Source organism: Archocentrus centrarchus, chromosome 13 (assembly GCF_007364275.1).
Source record: "Archocentrus centrarchus isolate MPI-CPG fArcCen1 chromosome 13, fArcCen1, whole genome shotgun sequence".
Lineage (NCBI taxonomy): Eukaryota > Metazoa > Chordata > Actinopteri > Cichliformes > Cichlidae > Archocentrus > Archocentrus centrarchus.
In genome coordinates, this window is record NC_044358.1 from 18,752,820 (window position 1) to 18,776,021 (window position 23,202).

The window sequence follows — 23,202 nt, forward strand, 5'->3', positions numbered from 1 at the left end:
CGCCACCTACTGGAATGGAGTGGGGGATCAGGAGTTAGAAAACAACCCCTTCAGATCCTCCGTCGCTGCGACGGATTCCCTTTGACCCTGAGCGATCATCGCTGACATGTTTTTCCGCCTCCACCGCTCTCTGCCTTGTTTGTGTGTTGTGCTCGCTGTGCTGAGAATCAGCTGTTATTTTTTTTACTCTACTTCAGCTCCCGGACATACTGCTAGCGAGCGCAGCTATTAGCACTAGTGACCGTCCAGTACCGGAAGAACCCCTTCCCCGTCAAAATATTTTTGATACTTTAATCCCTGATTTGTGACTAAATATAGACCTGCAGTAGAAACGTATTTAGGAGAATGCTTGTAAATATAAAGCATTACAAGATTGCGCTCACGCAGCCCCTAGTTTTTCACATGAACACTGATGACGCAACAGCAGCAGTCAGCTGATTTACGTGCAGTCTGTCTGCACAAGCGCAAAGAGGCGGAGCCGGCGCGCTCATATGGAGCAGAAGGAAATGTTTTTCTAGTGTCCAAAAGAAGCCTTTTCGTCCCTGTAACCTCCATTAAACATTTACTGGGAAACAGCTGGAGGTCCTTCATCAACCACCTGATCAGTAAGTGAAGAAAAGAGAACTTTGTAGCTGCTCCATCCACTCTGTTTGTTTCACACAGGGAAAAACTGCAGTACAGAAGTTAAAATATGCAGATGAACTGTTAATATGAAAAAAAGTATTTCTTATCCAGTTACTTGGGTAATCAATATAAATAGAATACACAATTGCTAAAATAATCGATAGTTGCAGCCCTAATGAAATTTGCAACATGCCATAAGCATCACCTTCTCACACAGAAGCAACAGGATTCAGGTGATAGTTATTGTTGTAAGTAAAGTTTATTTATATAGCATTTTTCACAGACAGAAAAGCGCTGTACAATAATTAAAACACAATATCACCCCCCCACCCCCAGAAAACACTATGTTAAAAATATAACATTACCATATTAAAAGAAAAAAAAATAAAGTCAGAAACCAGAAAGCCTGGTTAAAAAGAAAAGTTTTCAACTATTTTTTAAATGACGCCACAGAGTCAGCTAAATGGAGCTGGAGTGGTAAACAGTTCCAGAGCTTTGGTGCCACTGCCTAAAAAGCTCTGCCCGCCCTGGTCCTTAGTCTTATATGTGGGACAAATAAAAGACTTTGATGTTGTTGTGTGAGAGACTGTTGACTTCTTTTTTCTTTGTTTTATGTTTTTAAATGCCTGGATCAATTTTAAATATTGGATTTATATCGGTATCAGTCGATATCCAAATGTAAAATATCGGTATCGGTATCGGACATTAAAAAGTGGTATCGTGCCATCCCTAGTTGTCACTACATCAGTCTGTACATTTTTTCAAATTATTTTATTCTGTAAATTTGTTCTTTTTCCCCCAAATTATACTACCCAGTTGCACATCCTATTACCGTATTTTTTCCTTATGTTTTAAGTATTCCTTTAATGTACAGCCTCTTATTTTTTTACGTTATTTTATTTATAGTGTGACACTACAGCATACAGCCTACACAAAGCTTAAACAATGCCTGCCTTCATGTAAACACGTAGCAGTTAGCAAGGTGACAGCTGCGTGTCTCCTCGATCACAGCCTTCAGCCAGTCCAGTGTTTCTGTTTCAGTGATCTGAACACTCTGATATCCAGATCAGTGATTTACCTTCCACAGAATAGCTGCAGCATCACTACATGATTTCCCTAATCCGCGATACAGGAACAGCTGACTGTCTCCACCACTGCACTTTCCCTTAGCATGACCCATGCTAAGCGCTTAGCTTGGCCGATGCGCTGGCTCGGCTCTACAGCTGCTTTAAGGAAAACAACGTTGCCTTGTTTGTTCAGCATTACTTTATTGATTTTATTGCTTTGAAGGTAATCTGGTGCTCTTATAATTACGTGATTCCCCGCCATCAACACCTTCGGAAAAAACAAGGTAGCTGATAATGTGGATGTAGCTGACTTCAGGCCATAATTTCATGTCATTTACACAAGTGACGGGTGAGGCTCTGTTACCTCGCTGCTTTTTAAAACATCCTTGCAATGTATCCACCTCCGATGTTGTACCATTTAGGCCAGGTAAAAGAAACTGCAGTGTTAAAATGTTGAAATGAACGGCAAGTGTGTGAGCCCGCAACCGTGAACAACAGCGCAAACGGAAGTAAAATACCGGTTTCTGCTATGAATTATGGGTAGTGGCGTGAAGTCATGAATACTGTGGATAGAGAGGCACAAACAAGGCTGAGATACATGAACAAACGTCCCAAGTATTTGACGTTCACTGAACACCTTAAGGATATCTGCTTTAATCATGCCTGATCACGCATGCATGTTGCTGCATAGATTATGATTCAGGGTTCTCTGACTGCCCTCATAAGTCTCAGATGTTAGGAGGAAATAACCTAAAAGCACCCTGAAGTGGGACAAACACGTTATTATACATATATCACAAAGTAAAGTGAAGCAACAAGTCACTCTGCAGCTTTTATTGTGGCAGTGCAAAGAAGTGTGCAGCGAGTGCTGACACAACTGTGTTTGAGCTTTCGTGTGATGCATCATGGGCGGTGTAGTCAATGATTTATTTTAAGTGAAGCGTTTTATCAGTCAGACCTTTCTATTCATTGGCTTGAAGGCTGCAGCGAGGATTATGACGTGTTTCCAACGTATATAGCGAGAGAGATTTTTCACAGGTACAGTGCAGGTGGAGCTCCGGTGTCACTCAGGTTCGGTGTCCCTCTCATTATACTAATATTGTTTTCGTGCGTAGCATATCACCGTGTCCCGGCTACGATGGAGCGCTGGCGGGGCAGAGTGGCTCTGGTGACCGGAGCCTCGGTCGGGATCGGGGCGGCTATAGCCGTAGAGCTGGTCCGGTGCGGTATGAAAGTGGTGGGCTGCGCCAGAGACACTGGAAAAATACAGGTTTGTGCTGAAGCGAAAAGTCAAACTTTCTGCAGGGAGTGTTAGCATGTTACAAACATGCTTTTTTTTTTTTTTTTTTTTTTTAGTTTCAGGTTCACATAAAATAGAAAACAAGCCAGTTTATAAATAAACCTTTTTTTTATTTATTTATTTATTTTTTTTACAACAGATCATCAATTATACATGTAAATCAGACTCTGTGTAAAGGTTAATAGAAAAAAAAACAGTTTAGTCCAGCACGAAAAGAGGAAGTTGGTCACAACTGAATGAACTGGTGATGCTCATCTGTTATAAAAATGTTGGTATCCTGGGGTTAATTACAGATTTACAAAATCCACCTTACAAAATGTTTTACAGGATCAACACAATAATAATAAAAAATAAACAATTGAGATCAATAAACCATAGAAATTACAGTAATTTCTTTAGGAAAGTTAAGAATTGTAACGTTAAAGACCCAAATACAGGACTGTAGGCAGGTTTAAGTAACAAAAATGCACAGAAACTATGACAGAGACTACAAGGGGAAAGACAGGGTTATTTAAACACACTGACCTTTATTGCTTGTAACCATTTAACAGGTTTTTTGTTAAATAAAAATGCTGCGGTGAAAGAAAAGCATGTAAAATACAATCTGAGAGTGCTATATTGTAAATAGAGCTTAATCTTGATTCTGGTTTCAGAAACTGGCAGCAGAGTGTCAGAGCGCCGGCCACCCCGGTGTTTTGGTGCCTTTCAAGTGCGACTTGACCAAAGAGGAGGACATTCTGTCCATGTTTGCAGCCATCAAAGAGCAGCACAAAGGCGTGGATGTGTGCATCAACAACGCTGGCTTGGCTCATCCAGAACCGCTGCTAAACGGCAAAACCAGCGGCTGGAAGAACATGATGGACGTAAGAGCTCTGTGTTATTTTTGAAATTAAAATTATCTTAGTTTAATCTTAAATTATATTTTTGTGTTTGGCACTTGTGGAAGCATTTACAGGACTGGGATGCTTCCACAGGGCACTTCTCACTTTTATGTTGATCTAAAAGTTGGGGAAACTAAAAGTTGGCTTCTTGCAGGTGAACGTTCTTGCACTGAGTATCTGCACACGTGAGGCGTATCAGTCGATGAGAGAGAGAAAGGTGGACGATGGGCACATCATAAACATAAACAGGTGCCATTCTGTTTAATGATGGGTAGTGATGGGTATGCTTTTAAGTCTGCTGATTTAATTATCAAACAAATGTCTTTGAATGCAATCATGATCATGATTCAGACTGAGATTATGAGCTTCTTTTGGTAACACTGCACAATAGACCTTTTCCACAGCAGGCATTTAATTAGCAGGAAAAGTACAGATGGAGGTACAATCCTCTGACATTTACTGAAAACCAACTAACCAGCAGTTCAGAACCCAGAAACAGACCAAGAAAAAAAAATCAACCAGCAGAATAAAAATGCTGGAACTGAAAAATGTTTGACTTTTTCACCTCAACACATAAAGAACTACTTGATTAAAAATTATACACTAACTGATGCAGCCTTGGAGCTTATACAGATTTTCCTGCATCATTTAGTTTATCAATATTTATAAAAAGATAAATGGCAACACACCCTTTGGGATTTTTTCACATACTAAGGCCTGAGGTCAGATCAGAATATGTTGGTAAACGCTGCCCAGGTTCACAGCCTGTTAACCTGCTTGTATTACAGTTTGTGTGGTCATCAAGTCTTTCCTAACCCTGATATACATTTCTACACCGCCACCAAGTATGCCGTAACCGCTCTGACTGAGGGTCTGAGGCAGGAGCTGCGTGCAGAAAACACCCACATCCGGGCCACAGTAAGGCTTTAAAACTCTGTAACCAGCTCTAAAAGTGCCTTTAACACCAATATCAGCTGCTATGAGACACATGCACAGTACACCCTGAAGTTGCCTCACTATCCTCACTTTTTACAGAGCATTTCTCCTGGTTTAGTGGACACAGAATTTGCATCACGGCTCTACAGCGACAATCCAGATAAAGCAGCTGGTATATATGCTGCAAATAAGGTAAAATGATTCAACCTGCAGTTCCACAGTTTATGTAATGTTGATATGATTACCCAGATAAAACAGGTTTCATTTCTCTGACAGCCTCTGGAAGCAAAAGATATCGTCACTGCTGTCACATACGTGCTCAGCGCCCCTCCTCATGTTCAGGTTTGTGATGTTGCTCATAATTTCAACCTTTAATTTTGCTTTTAACACTTTAAATATCACCAGTTTACTCACAGTAAGATAACGTTCACATAACATTCCTTTCAGGTTGGAGACATTCACCTTCAAGGTGTGTAGCGGGTGTCACAGAAATTGTTGCCCTGGCAACCCCAATACAGGCGCCCAATCCAGTGGTGCGACTGGTTCTCCTGACTACTAATTTTATAAAGCAGCTGAAGAATGACATGAACAAATCAATAAACTGTCTCTTCTAACTGCATTGAGAATTTTACTTTGATTCCAGACCATGAACGTCTTGTTATTTTAACTTGTCAGATTAAGAGTTTCACTGCTGCTCAGTGAGTAGGTGGCGAGTGTTTGCAGACTACTCAGTATGTTTCATGACCACAGAAATTTCCATGCAGTATCAAATACAGCCACAGGATGAGGAGATGAGGAACAGGTGTGTAAGACAACCTGAGCCCAAAAAACTGGAGGAGACAAAACAACAAAACAAATAAGAGAAAATGTCCTAGCTATGATACTCTGGCTCACCCAGTGAACACAGCCATCAATATTAATTTATTTGATTTATTCTACTATGAAACAGATCTGCAGGTCAGGATTTTATCATCACATTGTTATTGCATTGGCGACCTTCGTGACTGGTTAATGTGTCTTCTAATTGCTTTCATTGGCCAGGCGGAAGTTCATTAACATGTGGCTAAATGGAAAAAGTACAGATGGGGATAATAATAAACGTGGCTCTCTGTGATAGAAATTATTATCTGTTGCTTTTAATCCAAACAAGAAAACAGGTAATGCTGGTAATGCAGGTAATTCAGGTGTAAGTGGAGAAGGTCAGATTTGTACATTGTTTAGGAGGGTTACATGATGTGACTTGTCAAAGAGCCTAAAGAAACACACATGGAAATACACACTAAGTACTGAAAGATGTAGACTGTACTACGAGTTGTGCAAGTCACGTGTCTGGAACAGGTCAGAACAGATCAGGGGAGATGTATAAGAAGTATTCGCAAAGAAAACTGTCATTGGAGGAACAACAGAAAGAAATACCTCTATGTAATATCTGCATGTATGTGAAACATGTAAGTGTGAAAAACATGCAAAAGATAAGAAATCATGAAAGGGCGTAAATGCTTTTTTGCAGCTTTGTGTATTCCATTGGGTGGCCTGATGTTTGGTACTGTGCATGCTGCATAAATGAAGTAGAGCTGCTGAAACACTTGAAGGTATATAATCAGTGTGTGTGTGTGTGTGTGTGTGTGTGTGTGTGTGTGTGTGTGATTGGACCAAAAGTTTGATAATTACCTTTCAGTATTTGTAAATCAGATTGTATTAAGTGGTACTAAACTTCTGCGCCTCCTCTGTGTATCTGAACACCAGCATTGTCTGTTTTCTTCTTTGGCTTGAATTCAACAGGTAATCATGTGTCAGAAAGCCATTATTACTGTTTACCTGCATCTGTACTTTCTCTGTTAGCCAAATGTAAAAGGTTCATTGTGCTCACAATCACAATTGGAATGGGGATCATGATTGTATTATAAGATATTTGTGTGCAGATTAAATCAACAGACGTAAGCATGTCCATCAGTGTCCATTAAAGTGCACCTGTTTATGATGTGTCCATGGTCCACATTTATCTATCTGATGTCCTTCATATTTCCAGACATGTAATTCAAGAACATTCACCTGCAAGAACCCAAACAAAACTGAAAATGATATCTGGAATCATCACCCTCCAAACGTCACATTTACTTGTTGCTTCTTGCACCTACTTTGGCACATACTTCACGCTTCACGCTTTATTTGTGAGCTCTTACAGCCATCATGTCTTCCAGCTGCTGGTTTAGCAGCAGCTATGAGTGAGCCATACCAGCATTTTTGAAATCTACATAACAGCAAAGATGGTGGTAGAGGTTTAACTTTCATTGGGGAAGAGTTCACTAACTTTTCAAGTGCTTCTTTTTTTTATCATAGTTGATTAGTGATTGTATACATGCAGCTTTTATATCCCTCTGACTAAAGAAATAGAAGTTAATTTATAATCCTTCAAATGCACTCTGACACTCTGCTGCTCAGAGGTATTTTAAGATGGATGCCAAGTTTTGAGAGTTGAAGTTAAGAAGGACTGTAGCAGTTATCTGCGCTACCCGTGGGTTCACATCAGTATAGAGGGCATAAACTTGATACTGTGTGCTTCGCAAAGTTTACCTGTAAGATGATGCACATTAAAATTCTCAATAACTCAAAGCCCAGAACAGTTCACAGCCTGGCAGCAGCTCTCCATATTTAGTTTAGGGGAGTCAGGGTGGCTGCCCCCTTACCTACTGCATAGAGATGGAGGACTGGCAGTTGCACAACAGGTGTGCCAGTTCCCTCACCTGGCACTACTCCCTGAATCACTTTGCCCCACCCATCCTCTTGCAGATGACACCAAAATCACTTCTCCTCTTTCTTATTTAACTCTTAACTCTGGCCCATTAAAGACAACAGTGTTTCTGGATCATATTCCCATATGGCTTCTTCTTTGCACCCATAGAGCTTTTACCTGCATTTGTGGACAGTACAGCGAACTGTGTTTACAGACAATGATCTCCGGAAGTGCTTCTGAGCTCATGCAGTGATTTCAATGACAGAATTGTGTCTGTTTTTAATGCAGAGGGCCTGAAGATCACAGGCATCTAACATTGATTTTCAGCTTTGTCTCTTACACACACAGTTTTATCCAGATTCCCAGAATGTTTTGATAAAATTATCAACTGTATGTCACGAGAAATTCAAATTCTACTACATTGATAAAGAAACTGAAAGCTCGTTTAGTGGTCCTCAATGCACATTTCAAGAGGTCCACAGATTGAGCTGAGTGTGGGAATGCCATAAGATGTCATCACCAGGCTACCCGCAGAGCAACAGTAAAGCAGAATCTGCTGTCCATAAAGCAATGCTACAAAGACTTTGCAAGTTAGAAAAGTATTTTGAAGTTTTAGTATTTCTGATGTATTCAAATGTTCAAAATTTGCTAAAATTCTGTAAATACTTCATAATCCATATTTGTGAGATGTCAAACTGTAACCTATGCAGATAGCTGAGAGAATAAGTGTCATGGTGAGTCAGCGTGGCAGACAAAGTAGGACCCAAATGCAGGACTCAAAAACTGAAAGTGAACTTAGAATGCAGCTTTATTGCTGGATACTCAAGAATACAGGAAACATACGGAAGCTCATCGAGGAGCAAATAATCCAACAGACGAGTTTTCAGCCGGAGCTTTCTTCACATCGACTTCAAATGTTCAAAAGTCACTTAAAAGTCAGAGAAATGCCGTGTAGACTCAGTGCACAATGTAAAATCCAGACCTGCTCTGAGATTGATCAACTGATTGATCGATCGATCAATCGACCAACCGTCCGACCAGTCAATTTATTGATTGCAACATGTAAAGCGGCGAAAGTTCTCTTTTTGCATCTGCGCCTCCCACAAGCACAACTTGACTTGAAAAGCTTTCACTGCATCATACGTGTCCATAATCACATGTCAATCACATGACCTGAAGCTGCAGGTTTATTGCATTAAGATGTTGCACTGAAAGGCCAACTCACACAGCCACTTTCCATCCCGGAGTCCTGCTCAGTCTTTTCCTTTACTTTCCATGAACTGACAAATTTCCTCAGGCAGTTCATCGCACCTGTGTGATAAGGCACGTCACCAAATTCTTTGCCTCTTATAAAGTTCACTGTATGTGTTATGGTGCTTAGACACATTCCACCTTCAGGATTTTGCTTCGCCGCAGAGCTCTATTTAGTGCTGCTCAAGCTGACCTGAAAAGAAGAGCCGAGGCGGACTACAGGAGGAGAACAGAGTCCCACCTGTCCAGCAACAACACACAGGAGGTGTGACAGGGCATACAGACCATCACAAACTACAGAGGCTGTGATGTGACAGCAGGAGACTTGAGGGTGTCGCTAGCAGAGGAACTTGACTGTTTCTTTGCTTGCTTTGAGACACCACAGGAAAACCCATCACCCCCCCCCCCCCCCACCGACCCCCACCACCACCACCACCCCTGATTTCATGCACCACCTCACTCACTATACAGGAGCACGAAGCACAGCGGATGCACACACACACACACAAACTTACAAAAGCCATTAGTTTGCATTGTGCAAACAGATCCACAGAGGACGCCAATGCTGTAGCTCTCCACTCTGTGCTGAGCCACTTGGAACAGCAGCAGAGCTACACCAGCATGCTCTTTCTGGATTACAGCTCAGCTTTCAATGCAATCATCCCACTGCACACCCCAGGCCTCCCCCCTCTCACATGTTCCTGGATAAAGGACTAACTGGCCCCAGACTGTGAGACTAGGCCCCATCTCTCTTCCACCCACACACTGAGCAGTGACTCCACACAGGGCTGTGTGCTGAGCCCCCTCCTGTACTGCCTCTACACTGCCTGACTGCAGTCCAGCCCACAATAACAACCTCATTGTCAAATTTTCTGAAGACACCACAGTGGCTGGACTCATCTCAAGGGGAGATGAGCCAGCCTACAGAGAGGAGGTCCAGAAGTTGACAGCCTGGTGTTCAGAGAACAACCTGACACTGAACACCATGAAAACCATCCTGGACTTCAGGAAGCACAGGACTGACCCAGCCCCCCTTTACATCAGTGGTGAGTGTGTGGAGAGGGTCCACACCTTCAGGTTTCTTGGTATCTTCACCTTCGCTGACGTACTGTGTCGCAGTACGGTACAGCAGCTACACTGTGGCAGACAGGGTGAGGCTTCAGAGTCCCCTCCCTGATGGACATCTGCATCTCCCGTTGCCTCAGCAGAGCCAAAAACATCATCACACCCTGGATTTGAACTGTTTGACCTGCTGCCCTCTGGCAGGCGCTACAGGTGCATCAAAGCCAGAACTGAACAATATCTATCACCCTATACTGTGCAATATTCATTTAAAAAAAGCTATAATACTGTACATCATGTTTATATGTATATATTTTTATGTATTTTATTTTTGTACATTCTATTTTATTTTATATATTTATCTGTGAAATTTCTACAGTTCAAAAGGCATTCTATTCTATTCTAGTCTATTTATTTATCATCTCTGTTGTTACAGAAATTAACTGTCCAAGTGAACTGTCTGCTCATATGTACATAAACACATGTTATGTGTTATATTTTACCTTGTGTGAAATTTGTCAGTATTATTTCAAAGGGTCACGCTGTCATCATTAATATCATCATCATCATTATCAAAGAGGTTTAAGAAACGGACACTGATAGTAAAATGTTTGCACTATTATGAAAGAAAGCAGGCTGCAAATAAAGGCTGCAACAGAAGAAAGACATCACATTTCAGCATTCAGCTTAACAAAAGAGGAGCTTCACCAGAAAAACTCTCCTGCATTTACTGTGTTTGATTCAAAGGTTTCTTTAACCCTAGAAAAGTAGAACATGTGAAACTGTGTTCTACTAGCAGATTCTCGTCAGTGGTGTAAAAATACAGACTGTGTGTACAAGAAAGATTTTCAGTCAAAGGAAATTAATATCTCTTTAGCAGTGCACTTACACTTTAATGAATTTTCCAGCAACTAAAATGTTACAGTAAGTTGGAAGCTGTCATTAACCGAAGTGTTTTCATGGGTATTCCTGGGGTTGGCCAGTAGGGGGCGCTTGTGCAAAAGTAGCAGCAGAGGCTTTGAGAAGAAGGCGGTTAACAGAGGGTGAATTTCCTTTGATTCAACCTTCTGTGAATTGATTACACTTTTACAGAGTTGAGTAGTCAGGTGAGCCAATGACACCACTTTAATGTGAAGACCGAGCTGGGTCCCTGTACAGCACGACACCGGCTACACAGATTCAAACTGAATGTCTCCAATCTGAAAGAAAAGTTAGATGAATGTTATCTTACTTTGAATAAAGTGATACTTAAGTCACAGCGAAAAAATAGAAGAAAATTACAAACCTGAACATGAGGAGGAGCGCTGAGTGCGTATGTCACAGCACCGACAACATCGATTGCTTTCAGAGACTGTCAGAGAGAAAAAAGTGTTTTACTAATTTTTATCTGACTAATCAAATCAACTGCATGCAAATCATAGAACTAATACTTTTTACCTTATATTCAGAGTATATACTAGTATTTTTTTCGGGATTGTCGCTGTAGAGCCGTGATATGAATTCTGTGTCCACTAAACCAGGAGAAATGCTCTGCAAAAATGGAGGGTGATGAGGGCACTTCAGGAAGTACTGTGTTTGTGTCACATCAGCTGATATTGGTGCTACAGGCACTAAGTCTTACTGTGGCTCGGATACGGGTGTTTTCTGCACGCAGCTCCTGCCTCAGGCCCTCAGTCAGAGCGGTTACAGCAAACTTGGTGGCGTTGTAAATATGTAACTCAGCAACAGGAAAGACTTGATGGCCACACAAGCTGCAGCAGAACATGATTCACAGCATATTATATTTAGAAAATCTTACTTGTAAAATTGCCAAATATTTCTCAGTGCCAGCATTTTGACTTTGCTGATTTTATTATATAGTTTATTTTTTTACTTTCACAGTTGCCTGAATATGTTTTGGTTCAGAACTGCTGGCTGGCCAATGAAAACAATATGAATGCTCAAGGTTTTAGGATATTTTGATGGAAATTTTTACCACTATCCATAATCATTGACACTAGTCAGGTCCTTGAATGGAGTTTGTTTGTTTTTTTACTTCTAGATGTTCTAAAAACAATGTGATGATAAAATCTTGAGCTAAACTAAAATAAACAAGTGGTGCAGGACACAACAAACCCCACCCCCGGCAGATGTTTTAGCTGATATGAACATTATCCATCTGCCCATTCCCATAATTTTCCTTTGACCTTTACCTTGAGGTCAAGGTTGCTGAAATTCGAACTCGTCGAAGATTCTTAGTAGACATATTATTTATTATTTTTAGTAGATATTTTAGAGGGTACTAAATAATTAATGATGACTATATTACAGTTAGGGATTGATATTGTGCATGTTCTGTAAATACAATATTGAAAACTGCAGTAGGCGGCATGTTTATTGTGTCATTGGACCAAAAGTCCATAAATTACCTTTCAGCATATTGTAATAACTGGTAGATTTCACAAGCATGTCGATCAGTGTCCATCAGAAACTGCACCTGTTTATGTTTATGATGTGTCCATCGTCCACGTTTCTCGCTTTCATTGACTGATACGCTTCACGTGTGCAGATACACAGTGCAAGAACGTTCAACTGCAAAAAAAAAAAAAAACAAGCAGTAAAATAAACAGTAAATAAAACATCAGAAATCAACATCCTCCCAAACAAACACTCTTGCTTCTTGTGCCCAGTTAAAACAAAATGTTTTTTAGCCACTTTGTGTATTTATTTTTCTTTTCTGAGCTACTTTATGATTATTGAAGACCAAGTCAACATTGGTTTGTTTCCAAAACTGAGCGCTTACATCCATCATGGTCCTCCAGCTGCTGGTTTTGCCATTTAGCAGTGGCGCTGGAAGACCCAAGCCAGCGTTGTTGATGCACACGTCCACGCCTTTGTGCTGCTGTTTGATGGCTGCAAACATGGACAGAATGTCCTCCTCTTTGGTCAAGTCGCACTTGTAAGGCACCAAAACACCGGGGTGGCCGGCACTCTGACACTCTGCTGCCAGTTTCTGAAAACAAAAAGGAAAAGATGAAAGAAATTCAGCCTCAGAATAACTTTGTGTTTGTAGTACTGCGTGTGTATGAACCAGCCAATTCAAATGTTTATGTAAAGTTACTCTAAAGATATACATTACTGTGCAAAAGTCTTGAGCTACCTCTCATTTCCTTGCATTGTCCCAGGAAAATGGGAAATGGGAAGGAATTTCAAAGCTCTTCTTTGGATGTTGGCTGCCTTTTGTTCAGATGATCCCGCACTACTTCAATTATTTCTATTGTTTTTCTAAGTATGCTTTTATTGCATTGGCAGCATGTTTGGAATCATTGTTAGGCTGGAAAATGAAGCTGTTGAAAATCAGATGCTTTCCAGATGGTACTGCATAATGGATCAAAATCTGACAGTATTTTTCCGTGTTTATTTCTCCATCAGTTTTAACAAGATCCCCAAAATTACTGGTCCACAGCATGAGAGAGCCTCTGCTACACTCTGCTGTACCTCTCTCCTGAGCTTCTCAGTATATGCTGACTACAGTGTAAACCAGAAATTTCCCATTTGGATTCCTCAATTCATAAGACCCGTTCCCACTCATTTTCAGTCCAGTTCTTGTGTAATCTGGCATACTTCAGCCTTGTCTCACTGTTTCCCTTCCTGAAGAATGGCTTCTTGACAGGCACCCTTCCACTGAGACCATTTCTGATGAGCAGCAGATGGATCAACTGAGGGGCCGGATGCATCTCTCAGATCCCGTGTCAGGCTGTTGCTGGATGTGCTGTTCCTTTTACTTAAGAACATGACTTTCAGATGTTCATCTGCTGTTGACAGTTTATAGGCATGTCACTTTTTCTTTTGCCCTCCAGTTTAGGGACACACCACACACCGTGCTGAAATATGGCAGGCTTTCAGCTAACAGCTGTTGTTATCTTTGGCATTTTTCATATATTCAACCAAATAAATGGAAACAAATTATGTGTGGGTCATGTGGGAACTTTTCTCAGATATATTTATTTGCAATAACCCATGTATCATGGAAACAAAGACTGTACATGCAAATATTGCCTCAGCATAGAGCTGCTGTGACAGTGAACATTTTGTTTTACTAACTTCTTATTTTCTAATGAAGATTCTGGAGAGTTAAAATTTTTAGAAAGTTTAAGCTGAAGTGTAATCAAGACATTTAATCTGTAAGTCAGCAAATGATTAACCCAGTACAGTATTCACTGCAGTACAGTATTCACTGGATTGCTGCTCGCTAAGCCTCCCTATCTCATGTAACTGCGACACAACTGCAAAAAATCTGAATAACAGTAACTTTAACATAAAATTTACTGAACAATTTGTTGCCCTCTGCAGAAACTGAGTTTTCATCGCAGAACAAACCTGTATTTTTCCGACGTCCCTGGCGCAGCCCACCACTTTCATACCGCACCGGACCAGCTCTACGGCTATAGCCGCCCCGATCCCGACCGACGCTCCGGTCACCAGAGCCACTCTCCCCCGCCAGCGCTCCATCGTAGCCGGGACACGGTAACCTGCTACACACGAAAGCACCGCAGGTCTGATGAGATGGGCGGCGACTCTCCACCAACTGCGGAGCTCCACCTGCACTGTACCTGTGAACACTCTCTCTCTATATATATATCTGTGTGGGCTATATACGTCCGAAACACGTCATAAATCTCGGCACAGACTTCATCCCAAAGAATGGAAAGCTCTGACTGATTAAAAACTTTACTTCAACTAAATCTTGACTACACAAAACAGCTCTTATTTCAAACTAACATATCATATTTGAGTCAGCACTCGCTGCACACGTCGGTGCACCATGCACTGCCACAATAAAAACTACAGAGTGAGTTAGACCCGTTGCTTCACTTTAATTTTGCGTTATGTGTAATATATGTATAATAACATGTTTGTCCCACTCCACAGGTCTATGTTGAGTGGGTGTTAAGTATTTCCACCTAACCTCAGGGACTTGGGGCTGTTTAAAACTTTATTATAGTATATTGTAGTGTCACTATATGAAGAGAACGATGCCGATTCTTCAGAAGTGGCCCCGGAGCTCTAACGGTAATTAAGGGGGACATTACAGTATATAGGGTGTGTGTCACATGTCCGTAAACGTCTCACGGCATAGCACATCCATAACACACCTTGAGTCTCTGTGCTGTGTTTAGGACACGTGAGAACTGTAGGAAAGCAATGATAGCTCTTCAAACAGTGCGATTAGACGGTTAACTTCAATAAATCCACTCGGCCCCCGCTTCAGAGGATGGGCGGATGTGAATGAGTGTGTGTCTCCCTGTCTCTCTGTGTGGGTGTATATGGGTGGGTATCCGTGGATATGTGTGGGTGTATGGATGCCTCGGGCTCTCTAAGGCCTCCCTCTCCTTTCTGCTCGGGTGGGAAGTTACATGAATGTTGTGCTGTCATTGGAATGTGCGGCCATGGGTCTTCACTGCTCTTGGGGGACTGCGAGTGGCCTCCTCGGTGTGGCTTCTGGGGGATGCTGCTGTGACTTTTCACCCTTATTATTAAGTACATTTCGTGAGAGAGACGCAGACATTCACACTCACTTACTCAGACGCAAAGAAAGACTCACCAGGACACAACAAAATTGTTAGTTTGTGTAGCCATGTTTTGTTTTTCGTTTTTGTTTTTTTCCCATGTATATATATATATATATATATATATATATATATATATATATATATATATTTGTGTGTGTATGTTTTTTTCTTCTTATTTATATATTTGTGTGTGTATGTTTTTTCTTCTTCTTTTTTTTTTTACACGTGCAGCAGTTGATGACACATTGTGGTTTTCTATTTGTGCTCTGTCCTCTCTGTTCCCTTATCTTTTCCTATTTTTTTCGCCCTTTTTTCTTTCTTGATTTTTTCCCCACCTGTCAGCTCATTTCTACAGTACAAATACATTTATGTGAAAAATACCGCAAATAGATCAATAAAATTAAAGGAAAAACACTAACAAGAGGAGCCTGTAGAGAATCTACAGAGCTCATCTTGGAAGAGCAAATATGTTTGGTACAACAGATCATAATTCGGCTTGTAAAACCTGGCAGGCGAGACAGGCTTTAAAAGAAATGGGTCTTGTATTTTGAGTTAAAAAAAAGTTACATGGCATTGTTCTGTAATGATGGTACTATAAATTTAGCTGCAAAGTTTAAGGTTTTAGTAGAAAATCTGTTTTTGTGATGAAATTTGACTTTCTCTTGGAAACAAAGTCTGGTTGCAAAATTTCACAAACATGACCGATCAACTACTATTTCATATTCTACACACCCACTAGAAGTTGCTTAACTTCAAATGTAACTGTAGCTCCTAGTAACAGTTTGCACAAACAAGCTATGCAAAAGTTTTCTGACTGAGGACGTTCTCAGTGTTCCAGTCTATTATCTGATGAATGCCAGACTCGAGACATCACTGTCTGCTGTGTAAATCAAATCAGGAATCATGAACCCAGAGCGTGCAGTGTGGAAGGGCTCTGACAGGTGAGGCCTACCTGTTGTCTAACAGCCTGACTGAAGTCTGTTTATCTTTCAAAACCTTTAGTACAGCCAGATTCTCCACATCACAGTTACCCACATACCCAGATACTATGTTGTATTTGACTTAACTGTCTTTCACAATATGGGCTTATGGTACCACAGAATCCCAGTATTGTGATACTCTTGTTATCATGAACATGATAGCATCACATTTTGAAGTAGTCTTTGAATTTATGTTTAGTGTAGTTACATGATAACATTTGCCGATTAACATAAGGAGAGTCTGAAGGAAACAACAGTTTTTCTGGTATGCATCCAACCAACGACAAAGGATGGAAAAATTATTTTATTAATAACTAATTTTTGTTGGGTGGTTTTTATGATATTCTCAGGGATTTCATTTTTGGCACAAATGAGTGATTTGTTGCTAATTATTGTTACTAAAGTACATTTAAGATATTTTACTGATTTTTTAAAATTATTCTTTTTGACTATTAATCTAAATATAGTCTTAAAATTTATTAATATGACATCAACGATGTCTGTCCCCAACAGTGTCTAATATTTAACCCATAAGAGCCCACACCCATTTCTCATTGAAGGAAAAAATTATTCAGAATTTTAAAAAATGCATTAATTAAAAACTTATTCAAGGAATTTTACACATGTGAAACTCTGACACCCATGTCAGCCTGAGTTTGTGTATGTTTTTTTCATACATTTTTATATGTCATATATTTTTACGCTTAGGGCTGAATTTCCACCACATAGTGTATCCTTTAGTGCAAAAAGAACACAGACGTGCAACAAATTTCTGCAGAAAATCATTTTATTCTCTACATTACGGAAAATTTTCAGTATAAATCAGCACTTTTTTAAATGTAGTAAAGAAGTAGAATTTGCGAGTACATTATATGGCACAGCCACACAATTCAACTTGTCAAAAAGAATCAAGAAACAGTGATGATCAAATCTTTGTACTGGCCAGGGTAACAAACTGCATGACACCTGCTACACAGCTTCAAACTGAATGTCTCGAATCTGAAAGAAAAGTTACATGAATGCTGTCTTTGAGTAAAGTGCTGATACATATAATGCAAAAGAGGAAAGTTCAGCCATAATGAAAAATGCTGAAAATAAGAGAAAATCACAAACCTGAACATGAGGAGGGGCACTGAGCGCGTACGTGACAGCGCTGACGATGTCTTTGGGTTCCAGAGGCTGTGAGAGAAGTGAGAAGTGTTTAGATTATTTGTATCTGAGTGATCACATCAACAATGTGTGAACTGTGGAGATAGTATTTTTACCTTGTATGCAGCATATATACCAGCTGCTTTGTCAGGATTGTCGCTGTGGAGCCGTGAAGCGAATTCTGTCTCCACTAAACCAGGAGAAATGCTCTGCAAAGACAGGACGATGGAGGTACTGTGCATGTGTCTCATAGGAGCTCATATTGGTAGTAAATTCCCTTTTGGAGCTGGTTACAGTGTTTTAAAGCCTTACTGTGGCTCTGATGTGAGTTTTTTCTGCACGCAGCTCCTGCCTCAGAGCCTCGGTCAGAGCAGTTACAGCATACTTGGTGGCGGTGTAGAAATGCAGATCAGGAATGGGAAAGACCTGATATCCGCACAAGCTGCAAGAAAAGAAGGTTTACAAATGGTTAACCAACACATTCAATTTTATCTTCTGTTTTTCTCTCTTTTTTTTCCACATTAACCACTAATGAAAGTAATCATCAACCTAGTGAGGTTCTTAAATGGGGGTTCACCTTTTTTTTGCTTCCCAAATGTTGTCATAGCAATATGATGATAAAATCCTGAGCTGCAGGCCTTTATCACAGTAGAATAAATATAATAAAAAATTGATGCCTGTATTCTACTGTTTGAGCCACAGTTTGGTATGGTGCAGAAAAAGCAGGGGAGATGTATAAGATAAGAAGTACAGAGAGGAACGACATCAGTGGAGGGACTACAGAAAGAAATACCTGGGCCTGACAGGTTTCAACAGCATTGTGTGTTGTGTTGTCTGGCTGGAATTCAACAGATAATCTTCTGTGTCAGAGAGCCATCGGTATTATTAACAGCACCATCTGTACTTTTCCTGGTAGCCAAATGTCTGCTGTGTAAAAGGTCTATTGAGTGTTGTTTTCACGGGATGCTCAAAATCACAATCGTTATTATGATTTTTATGTGACTTAAATCAAGAGACTTCACAAGCATGCCCATCACTTTGCATTAGCAGATAAAACTGCACCTGTTTATGTTTATGATGTGCCCATCGTCCACGTTTCTCTCCTTCATCGACTGATACGCTTCACGTGTGCAGATACTCACTGCAAGAACGTTCAGCTGAAAGGAAACAAGCAGAAACATAAACAACAACAAACATATGTGGAATCAACATCCTCCAAACAGCTCATTTATTCGATGCTGCTTGTGCACAAGGTGAAAAAAGTTTTTCATGTTTTGTTGTTTTAGTGTGATACATAATGGATATCTTATGCTGAAAACGATCAATGAGTCAACTTCAGTGTAATCGTATATTTTCAGGGGTGAACAAATGTTGCTTTCACAGCAGATCAAACCAAGATCAGTTTGTCTCCTAATAACTGAGCTCTTACATCCATCATGGTCTTCCAGCCGTTGGTTTTCCCATTTATCAGCAGCTCTGGGAGACCCAAGCCAGCGTTGTTGATGCACACGTCCACGCCTTTGTGCTGCTGTTTGATGGCTGCAAACATGGACAGAATCTCTGCCTCTTTGGTCAAGTCGCATTTGAAAGGCACCAAAACACCGGGGTGGCCGGCGCTCTGACACTCTGCTGCCAGTTTCTGAAACCAAAAAGGAAAAGATGACAGACTTCAGAATAACTTTGTGTGTTTGATATAAATATGTAGATTTCAGTTTTCAGTCACAGCTCAACAATAACTTTGTCCAACACTGTAAGTCAAATGATTTTCTCTGACTAAACTCAGCAAAACTAAATTCTTGTTGCCAAACTCATGTCTGAACACATCCTGCCATCAGCTGGTTCAACAAGCCTGCTGAAAAATGCTAATCTTTTTATCTAAAAAAATAAGATCAATTTTAACATGAAAATCACACAGACTATCACACATTCTTTCCTTTACATAACAAAAAAAAAATCTACTGAACAGCAGCAGACTAAATTATTCAGCTGCCAGGTGTGTTTCAGGAGTCCATGCCAAATTTTTATTTTATAAAGCTGTTACTGGAATTTTCACTACAGATGAGTCCTCAGTTCTTTGATGTCCACTTTCTGTTTCTGCACTAAACTGAAAAATTAACAGTGACCTTTGACACAGAGTCTGATTTAGTGTTATTATGGATAAAGCTGGGAATGCAGGTGTCATGGATCAGCTGTGTGGCAGGAAAGAAGGGGACCCCAAGGCAGACGAGGTAAATGGAAAAGACAGTCTTTAATTGGCAAAGTGCAGGACGGAACCAGGAACAAAACCAGAACTCAAAACCAGGACAAAACTGAACCACAGAGGAACACAGCAGGGGAGCGAACGACGACGACGCGACGAGGACAAAGTGAAAACACCGACAATATAAACACAGCAGGTAATGGGCAAATGGGAAACAGCTGGGAGGGAAACACAGGAAGCACAATTAAACCAAAAGCGCACAGACAAAAGACCTACCAAAATAAAACAAGAACCTAACAGAGTACACACTGGCTGAACACCTGGGAATACAGACACCGAAGGATAACCGACACCAGCACAACAGAGCACAAGGGAATAGAAACAGTGAAACCATAATAAAACAGAACTAAATCACCGGAACATAGAATACTGGGCCACCGGCCCAGGACCATGACAGTACCCCCCCCCTTAAGGGCCGGCTCCCGACGGCCCACAACAAGAACAAAGAAAAACCAAAACCGGACCAGGGCGGGAGGAGGGGGAACCGGACGGAGGGGCCGAACCAAACAAAACCCAGGAGACAAAACAAAACAAACCAGTCCAGGAACTAAACAAAAAACAGGACCAAAACAAAAGGCAATGGCACAGGGCCGAAGAGCGCCAACGCTCAAAATAGGGGTCAGAAAAACAAAAACACAGGGCCCAGGAAAACAGTACATAGTGTCCAGGAGGACCCACTGGGAAATCCCAAAACAAAAAAAAACACAGTTCAGGGGCCACACAGGCCAAGGGCCACAAAGCAGAGTCCAAACGAGGGAGGCTGACCGCGCTCCCAGCAGCGGCGGCAACGACGAGGAGAAGGCACTGGAGGCCGACCGCGCTCCCAGCGGCGGCGGCGAGGAGGAGTCACTGGAGGCCGACCGCGCTCCCAGCGGCGGCGGCGAGGAGGAGTCACTGGAGGCCGACCGCGCTCCCAGCGGCGGCGGCGGCGGCGACGAGGAGGAGTCACTGGAGGCCGACCGCGCTCCCAGCGGCGGCGGCGGCGATGAGGAGGAGGAGGAGGAGTCACTGGAGGCCGACCGCGCTCCCAGCGGCGGCGGCGGCGGCGACGAGGAGGAGTCACTGGAGGCCGTGGTGACCGTCTCCGCGGCGTTATCCCGCTCTGCTCCCGCGGCGATTCTCTACGATGCTGTCGGGAGCTTGGCCTTCCTCCCTCAGCAGCAGGCAGCGGTGAAGCAGAAGTGCTGGGAGGCCAGGGACCCCTGTGTCCCAGGAATCGGAAAAATGACTCCTCCGGAGTCATTCCGGGCGGCGGCTCCGGCGAAAAGTCTCTTTGCTTCCTCCGGGATCTCGTCCTCCGTGGCTGCGGCATGGAAAACCGCGGCGTCATACCGCACGGCTCCGGGGACGAATCATGCAGCTGCTGCCAGGGATTCCCCTTCCGCCATGGCTGCGGCGCCCGCTGAGGAGGGGAGGGACCAGTGAGCGGAGTGACAGGTGAGCGAGCGGCAGGAGACAAAAAAATTCCGCCAGTGCGGATAACTCGTGGCTTAGGAGGAGGAGGTGAGTGGCGTCGCCGGGGACCGTTCCAAAAAGCAGGTCCCCCCAGCGCCAGGCGAGTGCCACTGTAGGGGTCGGAGTCTGCGGGGTCCATTCGTGGTCGCGTCGTACTGTCATGGATCAGCTGTGTGGCAGGAAAGAAGGGGACCCCAAGGCAGACGAGGTAAATGGAAAAGACAGTCTTTAATTGGCAAAGTGCAGGACGGAACCAGGAACAAAACCAGAACTCAAAACCAGGACAAAACTGAACCACAGAGGAACACAGCAGGGGAGCGAACGACGACGACGCGACGAGGACAAAGTGAAAACACCGACAATATAAACACAGCAGGTAATGGGCAAATGGGAAACAGCTGGGAGGGAAACACAGGAAGCACAATTAAACCAAAAGCGCACAGACAAAAGACCTACCAAAATAAAACAAGAACCTAACAGAGTACACACTGGCTGAACACCTGGGAATACAGACACCGAAGGATAACCGACACCAGCACAACAGAGCACAAGGGAATAGAAACAGTGAAACCATAATAAAACAGAACTAAATCACCGGAACATAGAATACTGGGCCACCGGCCCAGGACCATGACAGCAGGTTTATTTAGCTGCAGTAAAATAAACTGTTCAACCCAGCTTCCTGTTCTCTTCTTTTCACAGTAAATGTTAAAAAACAAAAAAAAGAAAATACTGTATTACACTTAATACAGTACGGTATTTACTGGCTTGCTGGTCGCCAACAGTAACTTTAACGTAAAATTTGCTTTGTGAACTAGTTTACTTTACTATGCGGCTACATGCTGCCCTCTGCAGACGTCTCACTTCAGAACAAACCTGTATTTTCCCGACGTCTCTGGCGCAGCCCACCACTTTCATGCCGCACCGGACCAGCTCTACGGCTACAGCCGCCCCGATCCCGACCGACGCTCCGGTCACCAGAGCCACTCTGCCCCGCCAGCGCTCCATCACAGCCCGGATTGTATACACGAAATCACCACAAGTATGAAGAGAGCGATACCGAGTCTGCGGCAGAGTGAACCTGGAGCTCCGACTGTCCTGTCCTGCCTTTATATTTACATCTGAACCGCACCATACGTCCAGCCTCCCTTTGTCCTCAAACAGGTTTAGTTCTCCACCCTGCCTATCGATCAATCTTGTTGTCAGGTTTATGAAAGCAGTTTGAGACTTCTTAGAGCAGGCCGTTTACTCATTGTGTAAATCAGACTGTAAAAAGAACATGATTAATAGATGCTGCAAGAGAAATATTTATTTGGACACAATCTGACTTTGTCCATTCATCCATCCATCTTCTTCTGCTTGTCCTATTCAGACAGCCTTTTGATTGGCATCCCTACTGACCAACCCATGAAAAAACTTTGGTTAATGACAGCTCCCTTCTTATTGTAACAGATCTGGATCATTTTCACAATGTAGTCTGTCGATAAGCTTTAACTCTGGAATGATGCGCTTCCTCCATTGCATGTTTTATTTTCACCCTTTCTCTCTGGTCTCTGAGGATTTCACCATCATTTTGTGTTTCTTCAATCTCTTATGGTACAATGAGGCCCTCTCCAGCAATGTACCGACAAACGTTATGCAGATTTACCATCTAATGGCAACTTCTAGTATGATGATGTGCCATGTCACAAAGTGACGGGCAGGGTGAACAATGAAACTGAGAGCAAAGGGAGACTGAAATGAATTACTGGCTAACTATGTTCATACACATGAGGAGTTTAGCTCTATGCCATCAACACAAAACCTAATGCTGCTGACCAAATGTCATGCTCTAGGGTTGTTGTAATATTTGTTTTTCCAGTATTTCCACTGTTTCCACGTCTTTGCCTTCTTCAGTCTGTGTCAGCGCCTTTGCCCTTGTTGCAGTGGGGTGTGGTTTGAGGCTCGGCTA

General features: G+C 42.2%; 3 protein-coding genes across 4 annotated transcripts; 1 reads left to right on the forward strand and 2 right to left on the reverse strand.

The window, feature by feature from the left end:
• Positions 1 to 2,579: 2,579 nt before the first annotated feature.
• On the forward strand, positions 2,580 to 5,422 carry LOC115790146 (dehydrogenase/reductase SDR family member 11-like). Of its 2 annotated transcripts, XM_030743820.1 has the most exons (8): positions 2,580 to 2,729; positions 2,807 to 2,961; positions 3,645 to 3,854; positions 4,027 to 4,121; positions 4,661 to 4,790; positions 4,908 to 5,000; positions 5,085 to 5,150; positions 5,256 to 5,422. In XM_030743820.1, the coding sequence occupies exons 2-8, from the start codon at positions 2,830 to 2,832 to the stop codon at positions 5,283 to 5,285; spliced, it is 756 nt and encodes a 251-aa protein (XP_030599680.1). In that variant the 5' UTR covers positions 2,580 to 2,729; positions 2,807 to 2,829; the 3' UTR covers positions 5,286 to 5,422. The 2 variants fall into 2 exon arrangements, with proteins under 2 accessions (XP_030599680.1, XP_030599679.1); XM_030743819.1 differs by lacking the exon at positions 2,580 to 2,729 and having other exon boundaries at positions 2,739 to 2,961.
• A 5,106-nt stretch (positions 5,423 to 10,528) lies between these two features.
• Positions 10,529 to 14,455, reverse strand: LOC115790149 (dehydrogenase/reductase SDR family member 11-like). The gene is made up of 7 exons (XM_030743822.1): positions 14,215 to 14,455; positions 12,638 to 12,847; positions 12,332 to 12,426; positions 11,477 to 11,606; positions 11,293 to 11,385; positions 11,141 to 11,206; positions 10,529 to 11,054 (listed from the first exon to the last, which is right to left on the reverse strand). Exons 1-7 carry the CDS (start codon positions 14,344 to 14,346, stop codon positions 11,025 to 11,027), a joined length of 756 nt encoding a protein of 251 aa, XP_030599682.1. The 5' UTR covers positions 14,347 to 14,455; the 3' UTR covers positions 10,529 to 11,024.
• Positions 14,456 to 17,186: 2,731 nt separating this feature from the next.
• On the reverse strand, positions 17,187 to 22,357 carry LOC115790147 (dehydrogenase/reductase SDR family member 11-like). Its single transcript, XM_030743821.1, has 7 exons — positions 22,128 to 22,357; positions 18,966 to 19,175; positions 18,599 to 18,693; positions 17,849 to 17,978; positions 17,653 to 17,745; positions 17,501 to 17,566; positions 17,187 to 17,386 (listed from the first exon to the last, which is right to left on the reverse strand). Exons 1-7 carry the CDS (start codon positions 22,257 to 22,259, stop codon positions 17,357 to 17,359), a joined length of 756 nt encoding a protein of 251 aa, XP_030599681.1. The 5' UTR covers positions 22,260 to 22,357; the 3' UTR covers positions 17,187 to 17,356.
• Positions 22,358 to 23,202: the final 845 nt, after the last annotated feature.

Coding starts and splice junctions, on each gene's coding strand:
- LOC115790147 (XM_030743821.1), bottom strand. CDS start 22,259: ATGGAGCGCTGGCGGGGCAGAGTGGCTCTGGTGACCGGAGCGTCGGTC. Junction 18,694..18,965: donor GCTGGAAGACCATGATGGAT/GTAAGAGCTCAG, acceptor GTTTCCTTTCAG/CTGAACGTTCTTGCAGTGAG. Junction 17,746..17,848: donor AAACTCACATCAGAGCCACA/GTAAGGCTTTAA, acceptor CTGTCTTTGCAG/AGCATTTCTCCTGGTTTAGT.
- LOC115790146 (XM_030743820.1), top strand. CDS start 2,830: ATGGAGCGCTGGCGGGGCAGAGTGGCTCTGGTGACCGGAGCCTCGGTC. Junction 2,962..3,644: donor GAGACACTGGAAAAATACAG/GTTTGTGCTGAA, acceptor TTCTGGTTTCAG/AAACTGGCAGCAGAGTGTCA. Junction 5,151..5,255: donor GCGCCCCTCCTCATGTTCAG/GTTTGTGATGTT, acceptor CATTCCTTTCAG/GTTGGAGACATTCACCTTCA.
- LOC115790149 (XM_030743822.1), bottom strand. CDS start 14,346: ATGGAGCGCTGGCGGGGGAGAGTGGCTCTGGTGACCGGAGCGTCGGTC. Junction 12,848..14,214: donor GGGACGTCGGAAAAATACAG/GTTTGTTCTGCG, acceptor TTTTGTTTTCAG/AAACTGGCAGCAGAGTGTCA. Junction 12,427..12,637: donor GCTGGAGGACCATGATGGAT/GTAAGCGCTCAG, acceptor TTTTTTTTGCAG/TTGAACGTTCTTGCACTGTG.